Here is a 21,904-nt window from a genome sequence, read left to right as displayed (position 1 = left end):
CAGCCAGCATCTCCTGGGGTATTCAGTGAGGACCTTCATCTGAATCCCTGGCTTGCAGCCTACCCTACGGAATTTAGACTTGTGCATCCCCACGGTCATGTGAGACAAATTTATAAAATCTCATACTGTTTACATCTGTCTCCTGTCGGTTCTGTTTACCTGGAGAATCCTGACTAATAAAACCCACAAACTTGAGGTTCATAAGTAGTATATATTTTGCGACAGTGTTTTAAGGCTTTAATTTATATTGAAACATTTCTAAAATATATTATTTTTATAAACAAAATAGAGGAACAAGTAGGTTTGATGATGTTAATTGCTTTAGGTTTTTATGTTGGTGTTTCTTACATTGTACTGACTTAAAAACATAAACTTTTTCTAAAGGAGGTACCAGGGCTTGAACCTAGGACTTCATACATGGGAAGCAGGCGCTCAACCACTGAGCTATATCTGCTCCCCAATGAGAGTTGCTTTTTTAATTTATTTTGTTTTGTTTTTGTTTTTAGTTGGTACCAGCAATTGAACCCAGCCAGGGACCTCATATTTGGGAAGCAAGCCCTCAACCACTTGTGCTACATCCACTCCCCTAGTCACCTTTTTAAAATGGTGAAACTTGGAAAATTTACCATTTGTTTTCAAATCTTTTGGCTTTGATGCCAAAGTATTAGAAATAATATGGGAAATAAAACTCTTCTGAATCTTGACTGTCTTTATCCTTATCATACCTGGTTTTACATCTTTATATACCAGATGCTGTTTGGCACTTCTGTGTGTGCTTTGCCTATCCACCACATTCTCTGTGCCTGCACACGTGCGCGCACACACACACACACACCTGTACATTGCTGTTTCTTAATCTCTGTTCCATTTCATCTTGTGAGGCAAACCTTTTTCTTTAGGACTAAGGTGAGGTATAGTGCCTCTTCCAGGAAAGATTTCTTTACAGACACCATTCTTCCTTAGTTCTCCTTTTCTGAGCTCCTATAATAACCATTGTATACCCCTATATTGGTAATTATCATATTCCTTTTGATACAATCATCTGTTTATATAGTTGTCTCCTGAAGTAGATGGTGAGCTCCTTGAGAAACTTGTATCTTTAGTCCTTAACACAAAGTATATATATCTGGCACAAGCAGAATATATTGATCATTATTTAAATCTTAACGTTCTCTTGTTGTTTTCATGATCACTGCTTTATATTCTCTCCCTGAGTGATTTTCAAGTCTCATTGTTTTCGTTATTACTTTAGTGCAGATAACTATTACCAAATTGTTATTTTCACCCCACATTATTTTCAAAGTTCCACATCTGCATATCCAACTGCCTCCTGGACGTACACAGATAGGTCTATAGATACATATAAACTCAGTATATCTAAAGCTTACATTATCATGTTTCTTTCCCCAACCTGCCCCCTACCCCTATGATAGTTACCTTCATGAATGGCTTGTCCCTGCCCTTCATCCTTCTATCCATTAAGCCTTCACATTTTCCCATGAGTTTCTCTTAATTTAGTTTCATCTTGAGAGTAACTATGGTTACCATTGCCTCATCACATTGTTTCAGGTAATCTTTCTGAAATATTGGTGTAGTCATGACACCTCTCTGCTTAAAAAATGTGAATAGCTTTTGCAAACATCATCTTCCAGAAATTGTATGCTCCTCCCTCCTAATCCCTTACTTCTGAAATAAGCCACTGTTATTGATAGGTATGTAGGGGCTTATATTTGTGTGTGGGAGTAGAAAGTATGTTGTATTCTTTATTATATTCAGATCTTTTACCTGTATTTTATCCTGTTTTTTTTTTTTTTAGCTTACAGACATTATCTTGCTGTATGTTTATTTCCTGCATTTTAAATCATGATGCCTTTGCTTACTGAGGTTCCATCTTGTCTTCCTGCCTGTTGATATTTAGTTGAATTCCTATGTGACCTTGCTCAAATATGTACTCATTAATGACACCTTTTTGGAATCAGAAAAATGTCTCTGTTTTTCCAGTCATATTTTAGTACTTTTTATCAACTGCTGTCATGGCCCTTATATGTTCTTTGTTATTTGTTAATGGACCAGGCTTCTTTCTATAATATAGTCATTTTCCTTCTCTATATTCTTAGGGACTTGGCATAAATAGTTCTTATTGTATATAATATGAAGAGTAGCTTCGTAGTATATTTAGCCTAAAAAAAATATGTTGGAATTCTTGGGGGGGAAATTTCATAGTATTTAAAGGTTATCAGTTAAAAGAGAGAATCCATTTGATTTGTATACCTCTAGGAAGCAAGTTTAGCAGTTAAAGGAAGACAATTTGTCATCAACAACTTAAAGGAAGATAAAGGGTCTTATGCTTGTGATATCCAGTGATACCTAGTAGGTTTTCAAGAAATTGTGGCCTATTACTTTCTTTTTCCTTCTTAAATTGAGTTATAATTTGCATACGATAAAGTATACAACTTTTTAATATGTAGTTCATTAAATTTTTCATGAGTATTTACCTATGTAAAAATCACCCCAAGAAAAATAGTGTTTTAGTTTTCCAGGCTGCAGTGACAAATACCACACAATGAGTTGGTCTAAACAACAGTAATTCATTGTCTCATGGGTTTGTTTGTTTTTTTAAAGATTTATTTGTTTATCTCCACCCCCACCCTGCTGTTGTTTTGTGCTCTCTTGTCTGCTTTCCATGCCCATTAGCTGTGTGTTCTTCTGCGTCTGCTTGTCTTCTCTTTAGGCAGCACTGGGAACCAATCCTGGGACCTTCTGGAGTGAAAGAGAAGCGTTCAATCTCTTGTGCAACCTCAGCTCCCTGGTCTGCTGCATCTCTTATTGCCACTCCTCTGTGTCTCTTTTTGTTGCTTCATCTTGCTGTGCCAGCTCTCTGCTCAGACCAGCGTTCCTGCACGGGCCAGCACTCCTGCGCATGTCAGCACTCCGTGTAGGCCAGCTCGCTACACAGGCCAGCTTGCCTTCACCAGGAGGCCCTGGGAATCCAACCCTGGACCTCCTATATGGTAAACGGGAGCTCAATTGCTTGAGCCACATCTCCTTCCCTGTCTTCATGGTTTTGGGGCTAGGAGAAATGCCAAATCGAGGCATCAGTAGAGTGATACTTTCTCCTGAAATCTATTGTGTTCTGGTTCTGGCTGCTGGCAATCCTCGGGTTCCTGTCATATGGTGATGTACTCTCCTTTCTCTTCTGGATTCCCACTCCCTGTGACTTTGTCTCCCATGTCCAATTTCCTTGGCTTATAAGGATTTTAGCTATATTGGATTGAGGCCTGCCTGCCTTTAGTTTGGGCATACCTTAGCTAATATTAACATCTTCAAATATCCTATTTACAAATGGGTTCACACCCACAGGACCCAGAGGTTAGGAAGTGAAAATGCCTTTTCCGGTGGACATGATTCAATCCCCAACAGATAAGGAACATTTCCACCTCTCCAGAAAATTCCTTCAAGACCCTCCATTCCCCCACAGAATTTAACCACTGTTCCTACCACCATTCTGATCTTTATCACTGTGAATTAGTTTTGTCCTGGAGCAAACAGTAACTATCCTTTTGTGCTTGCCTACTTTCACTCATCTATATGTTTTTGAGGTTCATCCATGTTGTTGAAAGTAACCATAGTTTGTTCTTTTTTGTTTAATGTTCTTTTTCTTCTATCTGTATTATTCATTGATATGAATAGGATTTGCATACACCCCAATTTATTTATCCATTATATTGTTGATAGACATTGGGGTTCTTTTTAGTTGTTAGTTATTAGGAATAAAGCCAGACATAAGCACTTGTTTCTCTTGGGTATATACCCAAGAATGGAATTGCTGTATCATTCCATAGATATATAACTTTAGTAGGTACTGTCAAATAGTTTCCCAAAGTAGTTGTATGAATTTTGCAGCATTTCCACCAGTAATTTATTTGTTTCTCCAAATATAATACAGCAAATGTAAATGTTTTTTATATAAGAATCAAATCTTAGATTTTCTTTTTATGTAAATACTGCCTATTTGTTGTAAGCCTTTTGAAAATAAAAATCTGAAGAAAATAAAATTATTCATAGTGTCACAACCAGTGATAATGATTGTTTACCTTCAATTTAAGTTCTTCTAGCCTTGTATATTTTAAATTTGAATCATATTAGGCAAACTGTTTTGCATCCCATTTTTAAAACTTAAATCTATTGTGAGCATTTTCCTATGCCTTTTACAAAGAATTGTTTCTTATATTGTTAAAAATTATTCATTTTAAAAAAACAATCATTTTTATATTACATATTTATCCACTAGAGTTTTGTGTTTTAATATTAATGATGAAAAATCAGGATGTTTGGAAATAAAGGAATTGTAAAATGTTGAGAGAATAAGAGAATAGAATTTAATCTATCTTTTCTCAAGTAGAATTAATGATTAAGCTTATATTTAGACCTGATATTTATTATTCATCAGTCTAAGATTTATTTTTTATTGATTTCTCTCCCCTTCCCTGCCCCACCCCCAGTTGTCTGCTCTTTGTGTCCATTTGCTGCATGTTATTCTGTGTCCACTTGTATTCTTGTCAATAGCACAGGGAATCTGTGACTCTTTGTTGCGTAATCTTGCTGCATTAGCTCTCCGTGTGTGCGGTGCCACTCCTGGGCAGGCTGTGCTTTTTTTGGCGCTGGGTGGCTCTCCTTACAGGGCTCACTCCTTGCGTGTGGGGCTCCCCTACGCGGGGGACATCCCTGCGTGGCACAGCACTCCTTGCATGCATCAGCACTGTGCATGGGCTAGCTCATCACATGGGTCAGGAGGACCTGGGTTTGAACCCTGGACCTCCAGTGTGTTAGGTAGATGCCCTGTCTGTTGAGCCAAATCCTCTTCCCTACAATAGAATTTTGATATTTCTTTTCTTTGTTAAGTAACTGTGGTACTCAAATCTCTTTTACCTTTTCCTTCTTTAAACACCACCCCATGAAAAGCACAAAGTTTTTTTTTCCAAGCAGTATATACTTTAAACTCACATGAATGTTAATTATATATTTATATACTACCTAGTATGTATAAGGCACTGTTCTGAGTACTTTAGGACCCTACCATCAGGTTGCTTATAACTTGTTCCAGAGGGAAGAATCATGGATATGTAAGAATGTTAAATATGACAGCAAGTTTTAGAGATATAATATCCACTAGCTTCCCTCCATTTGAAAGAGGAGGACACCAAAGCCCAGAAAGATTACATTACTTGTCCAGTGCTACAAAGTTTGTGGCAGACCTAGAAGCAGAACCTAAACCAAAAGCTATGATTCTGAGTGTTTTTCCACTTTAGGTGTATAATACTTGGTCCTTAAGGCTTTCTTGGTACAAATTTTCATTTTCTTCCCTAAGGAAATGCTAGTGTATTTGCTTGAATGTTCCTTTTGCTTCTATGAATAGGTAAAGGAAAGTTGGTTTCGTTTCTGTGATAGATGGTAAGTGACTAGAATGTGAGTTATCCTGTCGATGGTTGCAAATTTGTTAGCCTTATCTTGATGAATAGGGAATAACATCTGTGGAAAGCAGTATGTTAAGTGTGGAAAGAAATTCCTCTTTGGAATCAGAAAGATCTGTATCAAATTGTCAAATCCCAGCTCTGTCACTTCCTGGTTGTATGATTTGTTCAGGCTGCTTAATTTTTTGGAAATCTAAACTTCATTCATTCATTATACTCATTCATTCATTCATTCATTCTTTGAGCCCCTACCATATCCCAAGAACTGTACATTTTGCTGGGGAAATACAGCAAAATTGTTAGTCATGAAGCCCCACCCCCATACCAGGAGAGAGGAAAAATAGACAATAAACAAATAAATATATGGTATGCCCTGGTGATAAATGCTGTGTTTAAAAATAAAGCAGACATGCAGGATAGTGGGACAAGGAAGACCTTCACTAAAAAGTTGACTTTGCATTCCCAGAAAATAGTTTGTTTTCCTGAGTATAAACAAACAGGAACTTAAATGGTGGTAAAAGTATTGGCTTGGGAAGTGGACTTGGCTCAGTGAATAGGGCGTCCACCTACCACATGGGAGATCTGCGGTTCAAACCCCCGGCCTCCTTGACCCATGTAGAACTGGCCCATGTGCAGTGCTGATGCGCGCAAGGAGTGCCATGCTACGCAGGGGTGTCCCCCACATAGGGGAGCCCCACGTGCAAGGAGTGCGCCCCATAAGGAGAGCCACCCAGCGCAAAAAAAGCACAGCCTGCCCAGGAGTGGCGCCGCACACACACGGAGAGCTAATGCAGCAAGATGATGCAACAAAAAGAAACACAGATTCCCAGTGCCGCTGATACGGATAGAAGCAGTCACAGAAGAACACACAGCGAATGGACACAGAGAGCAGAGAAGGGGGTGGGGCGGGGGGGGCATAAATAAAAAATAAATAAGTCCTTAAAAAAAAAAGTACTGATTGGGTGTTAAAGTACAGGTCTTAAGCCTCTTCTAGCAGGATGCAGTGGCTGAAGGTAGTACTCTAGGTGTATCAAATCTATTAATACTTTTAATGAATGCAGAAAGCATAGTTATCAGTCATTAAAGTCCTAGTTATGTGTTAATTATAGGCTAATGATAGTTTAGAAAAGGGCCTGATTAACTTATTTATTCCTTTTTACTCAAATTAGAAAGAAAGAAAAAAAGAAAAGCACTCCTCTCTAGACAAATAGTCACTTCCTTTGAATTAGAAGGACAGTCCTTCTACCAAAGGTTCCTTAAGTGAATTTTATCCCACCTTCCTAACCCCCCAAATCAAGGGCCTTTGTGCATGGCACAGACTTCATATTCTTAGGCAAGAGTCCTGGTAATTTATGGGGATTGCATCTCCACAGGAACCATATTATGATGATTAGGCATGGTGTTGATTCAGTTAGCACTGCCAGTTCCAGATAGCCTCCCTGGAGTAAATGAAATATTCCTGTGAATACAACCTATCTTATAGGACATGTGTAAAGTGTTTATACTATATCCATCACATAATACATTCTCAGTAAACTAAACTCATTCTCTAAACTCCTTTTAGAGAAGTTGTATATGTAAGTAGCCATAATACAACAATGACAATATTGGCTATCATGAGAGGTCCAAATCTTGCCGTTGGAGAGATTACTTCCAGCTGGCTGTGACAGTTTCATAGATAAGGTGCCATTTGTTGGGACTTGAAGGATGAGAAGAATTTGTTTATGTTTTGCCTTTTGGGCAAGACATTTCATGAGTGAAAATGAGCAAAGGCACCGAAGCAGAAAAACATGGTATTGTAGAGAACATTGAGAAGGTCAGGTTTACTGGGTAAAGAATATATAAATGAGAATAAATTTTAAAAATACATATTTATTAATAACTTTCTGTGTGCCATGTCCATTCTTGTTGTTTTATCTCTGGTGATAAGACAGACAAGGTCACTTCCCAGGAGCTTGCATTCTGTTAGAGAAATAGAAAAGGTATAAATAAGATAACTGTAAATATAGGGATTATTGGTAATGTGATAGAGAAGTAGGAGTTTCAAAAAGGTGTCCTGGAGGGAGCTTCTGAAGAAGAAAATCTGTGCTGAAAAAGGCATGATAAGAAATCAGCATGCCTCGATCTGGGGAAAGAGCATTCCTAGCAGAGAGAACAGCAAAGGCAAAGGCATGCATGGGACACTTAGTCAAAGACTAGAAAGGCGCCCACTGTAGCTGAAGCATAGTGAACTTAGGAGCAACTACGGAGAATAATGTGTACTTTAGAGAGGGTTTTTTGAGAATAATGTACATAGATCAGTAAATAAATAAAGCACGTGTCATACTTCCTAGCCCAAAGTAAGCATTGATAAAAGGCTCCTTTCTTATTTATTATAGAGCTGCAGTTCTCAAACTCCTTTGTCTCAGGAGCCCTTTATATTCTTAAAAATTATCAGTGGAGTGGATGTGGCTCAAGCAGTTGAGCACCTGCTTCCCACATGGGAGATTCTTGGTTTGGTTTCTGCTACTTCTTGAAAACACACACACACAAGCAATTAACAAGCAAACATGAAAAAACCAACACAGGGGAGCTGACATGGCTCAGTAGTTGAGCACCAGCTTCCCACGTCTGAGGTCCCCTGGGTTCAATTCCCAGCCCTGGTACTGCAAAAAAAAAAAAAAACTTTCAAAGACCACAAAAAGCTTTGTTTTTGTCGGTTATATGTATTAATATTTATAATATTAGAGGTTAAAACTGAGGGCTTTAAGTATTCATTTTTTTAAAATAATTTACCCATGTTTCAAAAATAACATTTTTTAATTTAAAATTAACAAATTTTTTTCTTGAAAACTTGAATTTATCATTGGCAGCAAATATTTTTAGTTTTCTTTCTTGAGGTGACAGGCTTACTTCATTGTTTCAAGAAAATGTTTGTCAGAAATCCAAGTTAAAATAACCATGGTTTGTCATTCTTATCAGTGGTATTAGAGTCGATTTAGGTTTGCAATGCAGTCTTAAAAGTGCTTTTCCTCAAGACAGCCATCATACTTTCGTGTGCAACAGCAGTGCTTTATATATTTTGTCTCACAGAACATTAAAAAGATGTGTGCTCAAGGGCCAAAATTTAATAGAATTTATAATTTTTGCATCACCAAGGGCATTCATAAGTCAAAACAGCTTTTAAAAAACCCAAATCACCTGAGTGCATAATGGTAAATACAATGACAGTAGTTTTTGCCATTACCTTGATTCATGCTAAGGCACCAGCAGTTTTACCACCAGTACTTTGCATCCTCAGTGTACATGTTGTTAACACAGTGAAAAAGGGAAATAAATCTTAGTGTTATTTTGAAAATAATTTTTACAACATCAACTCCCTGAAAGAGATTTTGGGGACTCCTCCAGTAGACCATATTTTGGAAACCACTGCTATTGGAGATGTTATTGGTACTTAATTTTAATGGTTTGATTCTTCTTCTTTTATTTTGTACTTGTTTTTCTAATTGGGTTGCCATAAAGAATGTAGTCACATACAATACTGTTTTATGATTGTCTAAGCAAGGACTCAAAAAATTTAGTTAGTACAACTGGCTATTTGACAGTATACTCAAAATAGCAACAGACTAACAGAGAATGTATTTTAAAGCTACAAAGTTTGGATTTTCTTCTACTCTTATATTACTTGGAAGGTTGCTATAAATTTTTTTCTAATCATGCTTTTTATTTTGTTTTTAGGCCTGCATTGATGATAATGTTGATATGGTGAAGTTTCTGGTAGAAAATGGAGCAAATATTAATCAACCTGATAATGAAGGCTGGATACCACTCCATGCTGCTGCTTCCTGTGGATATCTCGATATTGCAGAGTAAGCCAGTTTTGTATTTTATCTGCATACTATTTTAATTTTAAAGACCTGAGATTTTATAGAAATCTTTGTTAAAGATAAATGAATGAATTCTTCTGTGTTCACAAGATGATTGCCACAACTCCAGAATTGTGTTTTTTTACACAGCCATATCCAAGAGCAAAATAAATGCATGTGGGGGGTGGAGAATATCCTTCTCTGTATTTTATGTATGTCAGGAACTGAAACCTTATCCAGAGAGTCTACTGCCTGAAGCAGAATTCCCTTTAGAGGATTTCCATTAGAATGGACTTGGTCCTTTGCCCATCCCTTAGCAGCAAGAGAGGCTGGGAAAGCAAGTATCTGGCGTATTTTACTTCTTACTGCCAGTAAATTAGGTATGGAAAAGGGTGAGCAGTCTGCTGCAGTCATTAATATTATCACCAGGGTAACTGTTTTTGCTTTTTGGGAGTGTGAAAAATATAGGCATCATAGGACTTGTGCAAACAAAGTGACCTGTTTTGAACAAGGTTGCCTAGAGTTTTGTTCATCTAATTACCTTTGTGTAGGCAGTTTGAATTTATGACTGTGGTATAAAAGTGTCTAAATTCATGGTTTCTTTGAACAAAATTAAAATGGTAAGAATGGTGGTGGTTTCCTTTTGTTCTTTCTGCCATCTGAGATTTAAAAAAAAATAATGACAATGTTTTAAGAAAACACATTTTAGTTCCATTATAAACTGGGTTGTTTTTTAAGTTGGTAATAGACCATACCCTCCCATAATGCCTGATTATTTTTAATTATCAACATAATCTCTTTTAGCAATTAGTTTCATAATTTCTTTTAGCAATTAGCAATTAAGGAGTGAGAGAAATTAATGACTGCTAGTGTTAGGGGTTAAGTCATATACCCCACAAAAGACATGTTTACATCTTAATCCACATTCTTGTGGGTGTGAACTCATTTGTAAGTAGAACCTTTTGAAGATGTTGTTATTAGTTAAGGTATGGCCAGATTGAATCAGGATGTATCTTAATTCATATGACTGGATACCTTACGAAGAAAGGAAATTGATAATTAGTAGACACCAGAAAGAGGAGAAACGAGAAACCAGTAAAAATCAGAAATCAGAGAAAACCATAGTATAGGGCCATGTGATGCAGGCAGAGATGCAAGTTAGGGAACTCCAAGGATTGTAGGAAGCCAACACCAAAATGCTACACTCAAGAAAGCAAGGCTCTGCTGATACCTTGATTTGGAACTTATGGTCTCTGAAACCATGAGCCAATAAATTCTTACTTTTAAAGCCAATCTATTGTGTGGTATTTGTCACAGAAGCTCTGGCAAACTAAGACAGCGTTTGGTACTGGAAAGTGAGATGCTGCTATTACAAATACCTAAACATGTGGAAGGGGATTTCGAATTGGGTAATGGTTATAGGCCGGAAAAATTAAGGGGCTGTTGGTAGAAAAAGCCTAGATTGCTTTGAAGAGACTGTTGGTAGAGATACAGACTTTGAAAGCTCTTCCTGTGAGGTGTCAGAAATGAGTGAGAGCTGTAGAGAAAATTTCTGCCATCTTGGAGAATGGATATATCATGAACAGAATGTTGGTTGTAATACAGATGGTGCAGGTGTTTCCTAGGCCTGGGAAAGTTGTGTGACTATGCCTGGCCACAGGGCACAAAGCCCATGGAAGATGCAGTCAGAGCCAGCCTGAATGGCAAGAGTGGAGGAAACTTCTGGGCTTTTCTTTCCTTTTTTTTTTTTTTTTTAAATACATATATATATATATTTATATCAAGTGTAATAACATGGTCATACAAAAGCATTTACTACAAATATAAGTCACACATACAAAAACAGGCCATTTTATTTTTTTCTTCCCTTTTATATCCTGTTTTAGACAAGAACTGATGAAATGTAGAAAATAAGAGGAATTCACAAGTTCTAAAACCTGGAAATTCTATTGTCTAAATTTTTTTCTCAAATTCCAAACAATGAGGCTTATTGAATAATACTCGAGGATCAATTTACATAAATCTTTGTTAGATATATATTATCAGTGATTGAATGTCTGGTAGAAAAAGTACATTAAAAAGATCTGTAAGTGAAAACATCTAATACATAAAGGAATGGTTAAAGCAAAACCCAGCCAATATCAAGAGGAAACACATTGAATTTAAAGCTTCTGAAAGAGGTACTTTTGGGCCATTATATAAAATACCAGTAAGTTTAGAACTGTTAAAAAACAAAAGCTTAGGAGAACAAAGCCCAAGAGGTGAAAAACTATCAAATTATTTTAAAACTACCTAAAGCCAAATAAGACATAACTGAACTACACAATTTAGAAACAGGATTAAGTGCATTTTCTTTGTACAATTAAAACTGTAAAAACTGGCAATTAATTAAAATGCAATTAAGTACATATTTGCAAGTCCTTTGACCATTATGTAAATATTAAATGTTTAAAAAGTGAATTGCCAATTGAAAAATAAAAGCTTACATACAACAATGCACAAATGGTGAAAGATACATAATAAAATTGTTTGAAGAAAGCAAATATCTCTTAGGTACTTGTATTCAGAAACATTCCTTCTATAAATAATCCCTAGTTTCACTTCAAAAAATAAAGCTGATTTTCCCCAATTGCATCTATTAGTTGAGAACTATATTATTATATATTAGGGATGCATGTAAATGAGTCATTTTATGGGGAATATCAAATTTTTAAAAATTGATTCCACCTATTCACATCAAAAATACAGACTTTAAAGATAATTCTAGTGAGGCACAAATATGGCCATATCAAAACATGCTACCATTCAATATAACTGTGGCATTTTGATATTATTTATGAATTCCAAAAAGATACAGATTATGTTTGTAAACTAGTCTGTTCCTTTGGTGTGGTAACCCTTTGATTGTATTAGATTCAGCTGAGACGTCTTATTAAATTATGTCACACCTGGGGCTTTGATCCAACCATGTCATTAAGAGTATGACTCAGCAGAGTCCTAACCCCCTTGAGCTGATAAAACAGACTCACACAGAAGCAGATGCGCAGGAGGAGAGAGTGCGCCATAGACACAGTCCTGGGAGGAGAGATGAGCCTGCATAGTCTACAGCTGACCTTACAGAGCGATGAGAACAGCTGATTCCAGAAAGAAACAAACCTGGGGAGAGTGAAGAGCCTTATGCCAGCCTACAGCTGAGATCAGAAGCTGGGACCATGGAACCTTAAGAAGAAGGAGGAAGGTGAAACCCTTGCAGATATCACCCGCCATCTTGCATCAACATGTAGCAACAGACTTTGGATGAGAAAGTACCTCTTTTTTTAATTTTTTTTATTTTTTTATTTTTTTTTATTTTTTAATTGATTTTGTAAAAATATTGCATTAAAAAAACAATATGAGGTCCCATTCAACCCTACCACCCCCCACCCCACCACTCCCCCCTCAGTAACACTCACTCCCATCATCATGATACATCCATTGCATTTGGTAAGTACATCTCTGGGCATCTCTGCACCTCATGGTCAATGGTCCACATCATGGCCCATACTCTCCCACATTCCATCCAGTGGGCCCTGTGAGGATTTACAATGTCTGGTGATTGCCCCTGCAGCACCATCCAGGGCAACTCTAAGTCCCAAAGGCACCTCCACATCTCATCTCTTCCTGCCATTCCCCATACCCATCAGCCACCATGTCCACTTTTCCCACTCCACTCTGATGCCACCTTTTTTCTGTGGACCTTGGATTGGTTATGTCCGTGGCATCTCTATGTCAAGAGGAGGCTCAGATTCCACATGGATACTGGATGCAATCCTCCTGCTTTCAGTTATAGGCACTCTAGGCTCCATGGTGTGGTGGTTGTCCTTCTTCAACTCCATCTTAGCTGAGTGAGGTGAGTCCAATAAATCAGATTGTAGGAGCTGAAGTCTGTTGAGGCTCAGGGCCTGGCTATCATATTGTCAGTCCAGAGATTCAAATCCCCTAAATGAGAAAGTACCTCTTAAGGTACCTTGAGTTGGACTCCTTAGTGTCTTGTAACTGTAAGCTTCTACCCCAAATAAATACCCTTTATAAAAGTCAACAGAGTTCTGGTACTTTGCATCAGCACCCTTTTGGCTGACTAATACAATAACTAACTTAGGATAATACAGTACAATGATGAAACCACAATTTGGCCATCCTGTACAAAATGGTCACATCAAAAAATTCCTTCAAAAAACAAACACAATTCACAAAACAACAGAAAAAGAAAATCCAAATTTTGGCAGTCCTACACAGATTATGGAATTTCATCTTCAAGGTCTTCAAACGGTTGCATTTGTTTTGGCCTTGGTCTCTGACATGCTGGATTCACATCAGGCAGGTCCTGTACCTTGGAGTTATCTTTAGGCGCACTAATAGGCTATCCAAGGAAAGCTGATAACATTTTCTGAGTTTGAAACTGATTTCACCATGTGAGTCAAGGAAGCCTGAGCTGGGCCAGCAGGCTCTTCTGCTGCAGAGGACTTAACAGGCTACTCTTCACACTACCACTCCTCCTCGGAGTAGGTGTTTTATAAAATGTTGCCCAATGTTGGGGCTACATTGTTCTGGGTGCTCTGATAGAAGCTAGAGGATGTGAATCAGAGGACCATTGCTCTGATACTTCTCTTGCTGATCTGACTGGTTCTGTGTATGGCTTACTGAGCTGGATGGCATTGACTAAATGGTCCCCATTGGTCCTGATGCTGGTTGTCACTCCTCTTTTTCCTGAAGTGCATTAAGTACAATCAAGGTGGTCTTTACTGTTATGTCACTTGATTCATACTGTTTGTCCCAAGTTTTCTGTAGAGTTTGTGGGTCGCAGCCATCAAGTTTGGAACAGATAATAGCAGAGGTATCTTTTCTGTTAACTCCTTTGATGGAGGGATACTTGCAAAACTTGTATGAATTTACATTTCCCATATTTTTGCCATTTCTCTCATTAGGAAGGCTTGCAAGGTCTATCTGCAGGCAACTTACAGGTCTAATCATTTCCTTGGTCGTTTTGAGTACGCCTGTCAACACTGCCTGCTTCCCTATCAGATTTCAGAGTAAAATGGCCTAGGGGTTTTACAAATATCTATTTTTTGAGATGATGATTCAAGCACTTGGTCTGGAAGCAAACTTACTGTGTCATCAGTGAGAAATGCATCGCATTTTTCTTAATACCCAGGTCAACAGTTGCTCCTGCAGCCCTTCCAACTCATGATTCGAGAAGTAAACTTCTTTTTTAAAGTGCACAATAGATCTAAACAGACTTTTCTCTAAGGAAGATACACAAATGGCCAAAAAGCACATGAAAAGACTTTCAATACCATTAGTCATAAGGAAACTTAACATACAGTGAGATCGTGGAAGGATTGTGGGGAGACAGAGGTGTAGTAAGCTGCAGGAATCAGTCTCTCTGCCAGAACAACTACTGAACTGGCAGGAACTCTTGAAACAACTATTATGAAACTCTAGAGTTACCTCACAGCATCCAGGGAAGAGCTGGAAGAAGATACAGGTCAAATATGGTAAATATTAGTGAATTTCACGCTGCATGCAACTGCTACCACCTCTCATCCCCCACTCCTAGTCACATGGTAGGCAGCAGAAGGACTATAGCTCAGCACCGGGTGCAGCTTGCTGGCACCAGGGTGGGCTATAAGAACTTAGTCTTCCCAAATCTGTGTGTGCGTGTGCATGTGTGTATGTATATAATCTGAATACTGATTTTGATCAGCTGCGTCAGATCACTGAGGGGCTGGCTCTGAGTGTGGCCATTGTTCACAACTGCTAAACGATAAAAACAGCCTAACTATTGATCAACTGATGAATGGATAAACAAGATGTGGTATATACATATGATGGAATACTATTCAGCTGTAAGAAGAAGTCAGTTGGGGAAGCACATGACCACATGGAGGAACCTTCAGGAGATTATGTTGAGTGAAACAAAAGGGTGAATATTGAGATTGTGGGTTGAGAAGGGGGAGATGATGGTGGGTGTATATAGACTATTTAATAAGGTCAGTTGTAAATATGTTGTAATAGATGGACTTGATGGTAGCACATTATAATGAGTATAACAAACACTGATTTATGGATCTGATTGTGACTGAAACAAGTAGTCTAGGAAGGTTAATGTTAGTTGGAGCACAGCTGAAGAATGGTATAGGGAATGTATTAACAAGTGATTTTGGTGGTAGACGAAGATTGTGGTTAATATAAATTAAGGAGTATTCCACAATAGAGTGTAAGAGTGGTAATGTATGGGGAAACAAAATGGGTGTAATTTGTAGAATGAGTAGCAGTAATATTTCAGTACTTTTGTAGCAAGGGCTAGGAAGATGTTTTGTTTTTTTTGTGGGTTTTTTTACATTTTTTTAAAAATTTATTGAAGTATACCACTCATACATAAACATAAACAATAAGTGACTCTCATAACTCACTCTACCACCAGTAACTTGCATTGTTGTTAAACCTTTTTAACTAATGATTAAAGAGCATTGTCAAAATATTGCTACTAAACAATTTTCCCCCAATCCTATTATTATCTTTATACCATTTATATATGAACATACATAAACAAGTATATAGTAAAAGTTGTGAACTTACAACGCAAGCATGCATAACATCATATAGGGGTCCCATACATCAACCCTCCACCAACACCTTGCCATTGTCATGAAATGTTTATTACAAATTATGAAAGAATATTGTCAAAATCTTACTACTAATCAAGTCCTTATCTTACATTTGGTATGTTTTTCCCCTAACCCACCCTGTTATTATTTTTAAATATATTTTTTATGATAGAAGTTGTACACTTATAAAACAATCGTGCACATGTGCAGAATTCCCAAACAACACCCTTCCATCAACACACCGCAATGTGGTGTGTCATTTGCTACAGATAAAATAATATCATCTGGTTGTTTCCATATCCATAGTGTGCATTTGGCTCACATTTTCCATACTGCTGCAGTATCAACACAGTACATCTTTCACATAGATGCAAGAATATTACATTATTACTACTATTACTACTAACCACAGTCTGTAGGTCACTCCAGATATATTTTTCCCATGCTTCTCCATATTCCCAAAACCCTGCAGTAGTGATATACATTTTTCTAGCTAACAAAGGACACTCTTGCATCTGTACCATCAACCACAGTTCTCATCCACCTCTTGGTTTACTCTGCTCTCTAGTTCCTAGATTATTTTCTAGCTTTCTGTCAATTGGTATTTACATACCTAGACTATCATTTTCAGTCACATCCCCATTTATAAACTGGCTGTTACTCACTATGTGTTATCATCCACGCTATACATTTCCACAGTTTTACAGTAAAGCTAATTAAAACTTCTACATACATTAAACATCAGTAGTCCACTCGGTCCTCCTCATATCTCTTTTAAGAATCCACCACTACCACCAGATCTTGAAGATATTTTCCAATAATTTCTTCTAGAAGTTTTATGGCTCTTGCTTTTATTTTTCGTTTTTTTGATCCATTTTGAGTTAATTTTTGGGTAAGATGTGAGAATAGGGGTCCTCTTTCCTTCTTTCAGCTATGGCTATCCAATTCTTTCAGCACCATTTGTTGAATGGATTTTTCTGCCCAAACTGTGTGAGTTTGACAGGCTAGTCAAAAAACTTGACCATACCTGTGAGGGTCTGTTTCTGAACCATAAATTTGGTTCCATTGCTCTATTGTGTTTGTCTTTAGGCCAATACCATGCTGTTTTTACCACTGTAGGTAGGTATTATGATTTAAAGCCTGGAGACGAGGGTTTACTTTCCCTTTTTGTGAGTTTCTGGCTATTCAGACCCCTTACCCTTTCAAATAAATTTAATGATCATGTTTTCAATTTTTTCTTTAATGCTGGTGGAATTTTTATCGAGATTGCATTAAATCTGTATATCAATTTGAGTAGAATTGACATCATAATGATATTTAGTCTTCTAATCCATGAGCATGGAATGTTCTTTCAGTAATTTAGGCTTTTTAAAATTTGTTTTAACATTGAGTTGCAATTTTCTGAATACAATGTGCTTTACATCATTGGTTAAGTTTATTCCTGACTATTTGATTTTTATCTGTCATATTTTATTTTCACTACTCTTTTTGACACTTAGTTACTTTTGTTGATACAGTCTTCATTTCTAGACTCTCTTCCAAGCCCCTCTCTCCTGTCTTTTCTTTTCAGGCTCTAGCACACCCTTTTAGTATTTCCTGAAAATCTGATCTCTTGCTTAGAAATTCTCTTTTTCTGTTTATCTGTGAATATTCTAATTTCTCCCTCATTTTTGAAAGACAGTCTTGCTGGATATAAGATTCTTGGCTGGAAGTTTTTCTCTTGTAGTATCCTAAATATATCGGACCACTGTCTTCTTGCCTTCATGGTTTCTGATGAGAAATCAACACTTAATCTTATTGGATATCCCTTATATGTTATGCATTAATTTTCTCACTGCTCTTGTAATTCTCTCTTTGTATTTGGCATTTGACATTCTGGTGAGTTTGTGTCTTGGAGTTGGTCTGTTTGGGTTTTTTTAGATGGGAATACGTTGTGCTTCTTGAACATGGGTGTCTATTCCCTCAATAGGGTTGGGAAATTTTCTACGATTATTTCTTCAAATATTCCTTCTGCCCCTTTTCCCTTCTCTTCTTCTGGGACACCCATGACATGTATGTTTGCATGCCTTTTGCTGTTATTTAGTTCTCTGAGACCTTGTTCAATTTTTTCCATTCTTTTCTTCATCTGTTCTTTTATATGTGTGCTTTCAGAGCCCATTTCTTCAAGCTCCCCAATCCTTTCTTCTGTCTCTGCAAATCTGCTATTATATGATTCCAGTGTTTTTTTAAGTTTCATTTATTGCACCTTTCATTCTCATAAAATCTCTTTTTTCTATGTATGCTTTCAAATCCTTTGTGCTCATCTAGTGTCTTCTTAATGTCCTTAATCTCTTTAGCCATCTCATTGATTTCATTAAGGAGATTTGTTTGAACATCTATGATTAGTTGTCTCAACTCCTTTATGTCATCTGGGGGCTTATCTTGTTCTTTAACTGGGCCATAGCTTCCTGTTTCTTGGTATGGATTGTAATTTTCTGTTGATGTCTTGGCATCTGGCTTACTAGAGTATATTTTCTGGGTGCAATTTTTCTCTTTTTTAGTGCTTGCTGTCCTTTCTTCCTTGCTGGTTGTGCAGTAGAAGCCAAGCATATTGTTGGTGCTGTAAGCTGTGGAGGCTCAAGCTGCCCTCATTGTACCCGGGACCAGTGAAGCTTCTTCCAACTTTCTCCTTTGCCAGGGGTAGGGACAGAGTCACAGCCTGCACTGGGTCCAAGTGCAGACCCAGACTGCACTTGCCCAGAGAGACTGATGAAGCTTCACATCCCTTTCTCCCCTGCCTGGGGTGGGGATAGAGCTGCAGATGTGGGCAGCAATCTATGTGTGTGGGTCCAAGATGACCACAGTTGCCCTGTAGACTTCTAATTTTCAGTGTATGCCAGGCAAAGTTACCTGCAGTTAATTGTACAGGCTGGTGCAGGGCTCCTCCGCCTCCTCTCTGCCAGAGGCAGAGCTGAAGCCTAGGCTGGGGCTGCAGGCTGATCAGTGTGAAAAAAACTGTTTCCTGCATACACTGAGAGTTTCAGTCAGCCCTGCTTCCTCTCAGGCTGGGGGCGGAGTCAAAATCAAGTCTATTTGCCTCTTCCTGACTTGGGATGGTTCACACCCCAGCTGTTCCCAGGGTTATAGCTTAGCCAGCCAAGTCTACCAATCAGTATCGGAAATCGGCAGCCACCTGTCTCCTCCTACCCTGTTTCTTGGAAATGGAGCTTCCAATTCCAGCTACAGAACAGCTCCTGGGGTGGTTCGTGCTGCCAGAGTAGGACAATCACCGGCTTGGCCGGTAACTTCCTGGAGAGGCTGGCTCAGGTCCCCTCAGCTTCCTCCCTACTGGAGGTGGCACTGGGGCCTAGCTAAAGCTGCAATATGATCTGGATGGAAAGAGGCCGGTTCCCACCAGCACTGGGATTTTCAGTCCGCCCTGCTTCCCCTTGAGCCCGGTGCGGAGTTAAGATAGCGGCTCCCCACCTCCTTTTGACTTGGACAGGCTCAAACTTTAGCTGTTCTCAACATTATTCTGTAGCCCCCTGCATTTATTCATCAGTAGTTGAAATTGGTGCCCAACCTTCTCTTCCCTCCCCCCGTTTTTGGGAAGTGGAGCTTTCAATTCCAGCTGCGGAACAGCTCCTGAGGTGGCTTGTGCCTGCAGTGGAGGATGGGCACCGGCCTCTGGGGTGTGGAGAGATCTACTTACGAGTCTTCTCTGCAGATGGGCAGTCTCCTCCTTCCATTCTTTGTGGCAGGATGCTCTTTGGACCTCTTGGAGCCCCCAAACAGGTGCTTCAGCTCGCTCCAGAGAGCTCTGGGTGTTCACTAACTGCCCTGTAGCAGGAGCTGACTCTAAGAGCGCCTTACTCTGCCGCCATCTTGCTGGTTCTTCTGGAAGATGTTATTTTAACGCTAAAGGTAAAATAAAATGTATATGGAATTTGATTTTGTGAGACATGAATATGCTTAAGCATTTTTCTCTTCATTTTTTTTTCATTAATAAGGAAACTTGACTGTCATTTGACTAATCTGGGTTCATCTGTTTATCTTTCTGAACACTGAAGGAATATTTGAGTTTATTGTTGGATTTAGATGAGATAAAAATGCCTGGACAGAACTTTTTTGGAGTAATGTTTCCATAACTTGTTGAGCTGCCATTTGTCTGTTATTTTACTTTTTGAATTTGAAATAAATTTTAAAAAATTAAAATCTCCCTCCAGAAAGTCCAGGCCTGGTTGGTTTCACTGCCGACTTCTACCAGTCATTTAAAGCAGAATTAACACCAATACTGCTTAAACTCTTTCCAAAAAAATAGAGAGGTGGGATTACTTCCTAGCTTATTCTGTAAGGCCAGATTACTCTTATACTAAAGCCAGATAAAGCCTCCACAAGAAAATTACAAACCAGTATCCCTTATGAATTTAGGTTTTTATAATTCTCAACAAATTACTGGCAAACTGAATCCAACAGGGAATTTAAAGGATTATAAACCATGATCAAGTGGAATTTATTCTGGGAATGGAAGGATGGCTCAACATAACAATATCAATGTAATACACCACTTTAATAGAATGAAGAGAGGAAAAACGCAAATGATTGTTTCCTATGATGCAAAAAAGGCATTTGATAAAATCCAGCATCCTTTCATAATAGGAGACTAGGAATAGAAGAGACTTTCTCAACATGTTAAAAGGCATATATGGGGGGGGGGGGGGGGGAGAAATAAATAGGGGGTAAATCTTTAAAAATAAAAAGGCAGGGAAACGGACTTTGGCCCAGTGGTTAGGGCGTCCGTCTACCACATGGGAGGTCCGCGGTTCAAGCCCCGGGCCTCCTTGACCCGTGTGGAGCTGGCCCATGCGCAGTGCTGATGCGCGCAAGGAGTGCCACGCCCCGCAGGGGTGTCCCCCGCGTAGGAGAGCCCCACGGGCAAGGAGTGCACCCATATGGAGAGCCGCCCAGCGTGAAGGAGGGAGCAGCCTGCCGAGGAATGGCGCCGCCCACACTTCCCCTGCCGCTGACGACAACAGAAGCGGACAGAGAAACAAGACGCAGCAAAAAGACACAGAAAAAAAAGACAACCGGGGGAGGGGAGGGGAATTAAATAAATAAAAAAAATAAAAATAAAAAGGCATATATGAAAAGCCTACAGTAAATGTACTCAATGGTGAAGACTAAAAGCTTTCCCCCTAAGATCAGAAATAAGACAAGGATTCCCACTCTTACTATTGTTATTCACCATTGTACTGGAAGTTCTAGCCAGGTCAGGAAAGAGAAAGAAATAAAGTGCATCTAAATTTGAAAGGAGGAGTTCAAATTATCAATATTCACAGATGACATGATCCTATATATAGAAAGTCCCAAAGAAAGCTACTAACACTATTAAATTAAATAGCAAAGTTGTAGGATACAAGATAAATATGCAGAAGTCAGTTGAGCTTATCCACCAGTAATGAACAATCTGAAAAGGAAATTTTTAAAATTCCACTTACAGTAGCATCTAAAAGAATCAAATACCTAGGAATAAATTTAATTAAGGAGGTGAAAGATTTATATACTGGAAACTAAAAAACATTGCTTAAAAAAAACATTGAAGAAGACCTAAATAAATGGAAAGACATTTATTAATATAAATGGAAGCCTCACACTTTCTGATTCAAAACTTAATTCATGTTTAAGGTCCTAGATTTGATCCCCAGTACCTCCTGAAAATGAAAAACCTAACTCATTGGAGAGTGGTTGAGTGCCTGCTTCCCATGTATGAGGTCCTAGGTTCAATCCCCAGTACCTTCACACACACACACACAAAAACTTCAAAGCTACAGTACTGAAAACAGTTTGGTGCTTACATAAGGACAGACATAGACCAGTGAATAGAATTTAGAGTCCAGAGTTAAATCTACACTTCCATGGCCAATTAATTTTTGAAAAGGGTGCTAATTCTATTTTGTAGGAA

The 21,904-nt window shown here is 38.4% G+C and overlaps 1 protein-coding gene across 6 annotated transcripts in view; it reads left to right on the top strand.

The window, feature by feature from the left end:
• Positions 1-21,904, top strand: part of PPP1R12A (protein phosphatase 1 regulatory subunit 12A) — a 221,214-nt gene that overhangs the window by 78,411 nt on the left and 120,899 nt on the right. For all 6 annotated transcript variants that reach the window (XM_058308478.1, XM_071218972.1, XM_058308481.2 and 3 more), the window contains exon 2: positions 9,189-9,319. In XM_058308478.1, coding sequence (XP_058164461.1) covers positions 9,189-9,319 — 131 coding nt within the window. The remainder of the gene's footprint in view (positions 1-9,188; positions 9,320-21,904) is intronic.

This window comes from Dasypus novemcinctus, chromosome 12, assembly GCF_030445035.2.
Source record: "Dasypus novemcinctus isolate mDasNov1 chromosome 12, mDasNov1.1.hap2, whole genome shotgun sequence".
Classification (NCBI taxonomy): Eukaryota; Metazoa; Chordata; class Mammalia; order Cingulata; family Dasypodidae; genus Dasypus; species Dasypus novemcinctus.
Note: the sequence above shows the minus strand (reverse complement) of the source record. Positions and strands in the feature narration are given on the sequence as shown.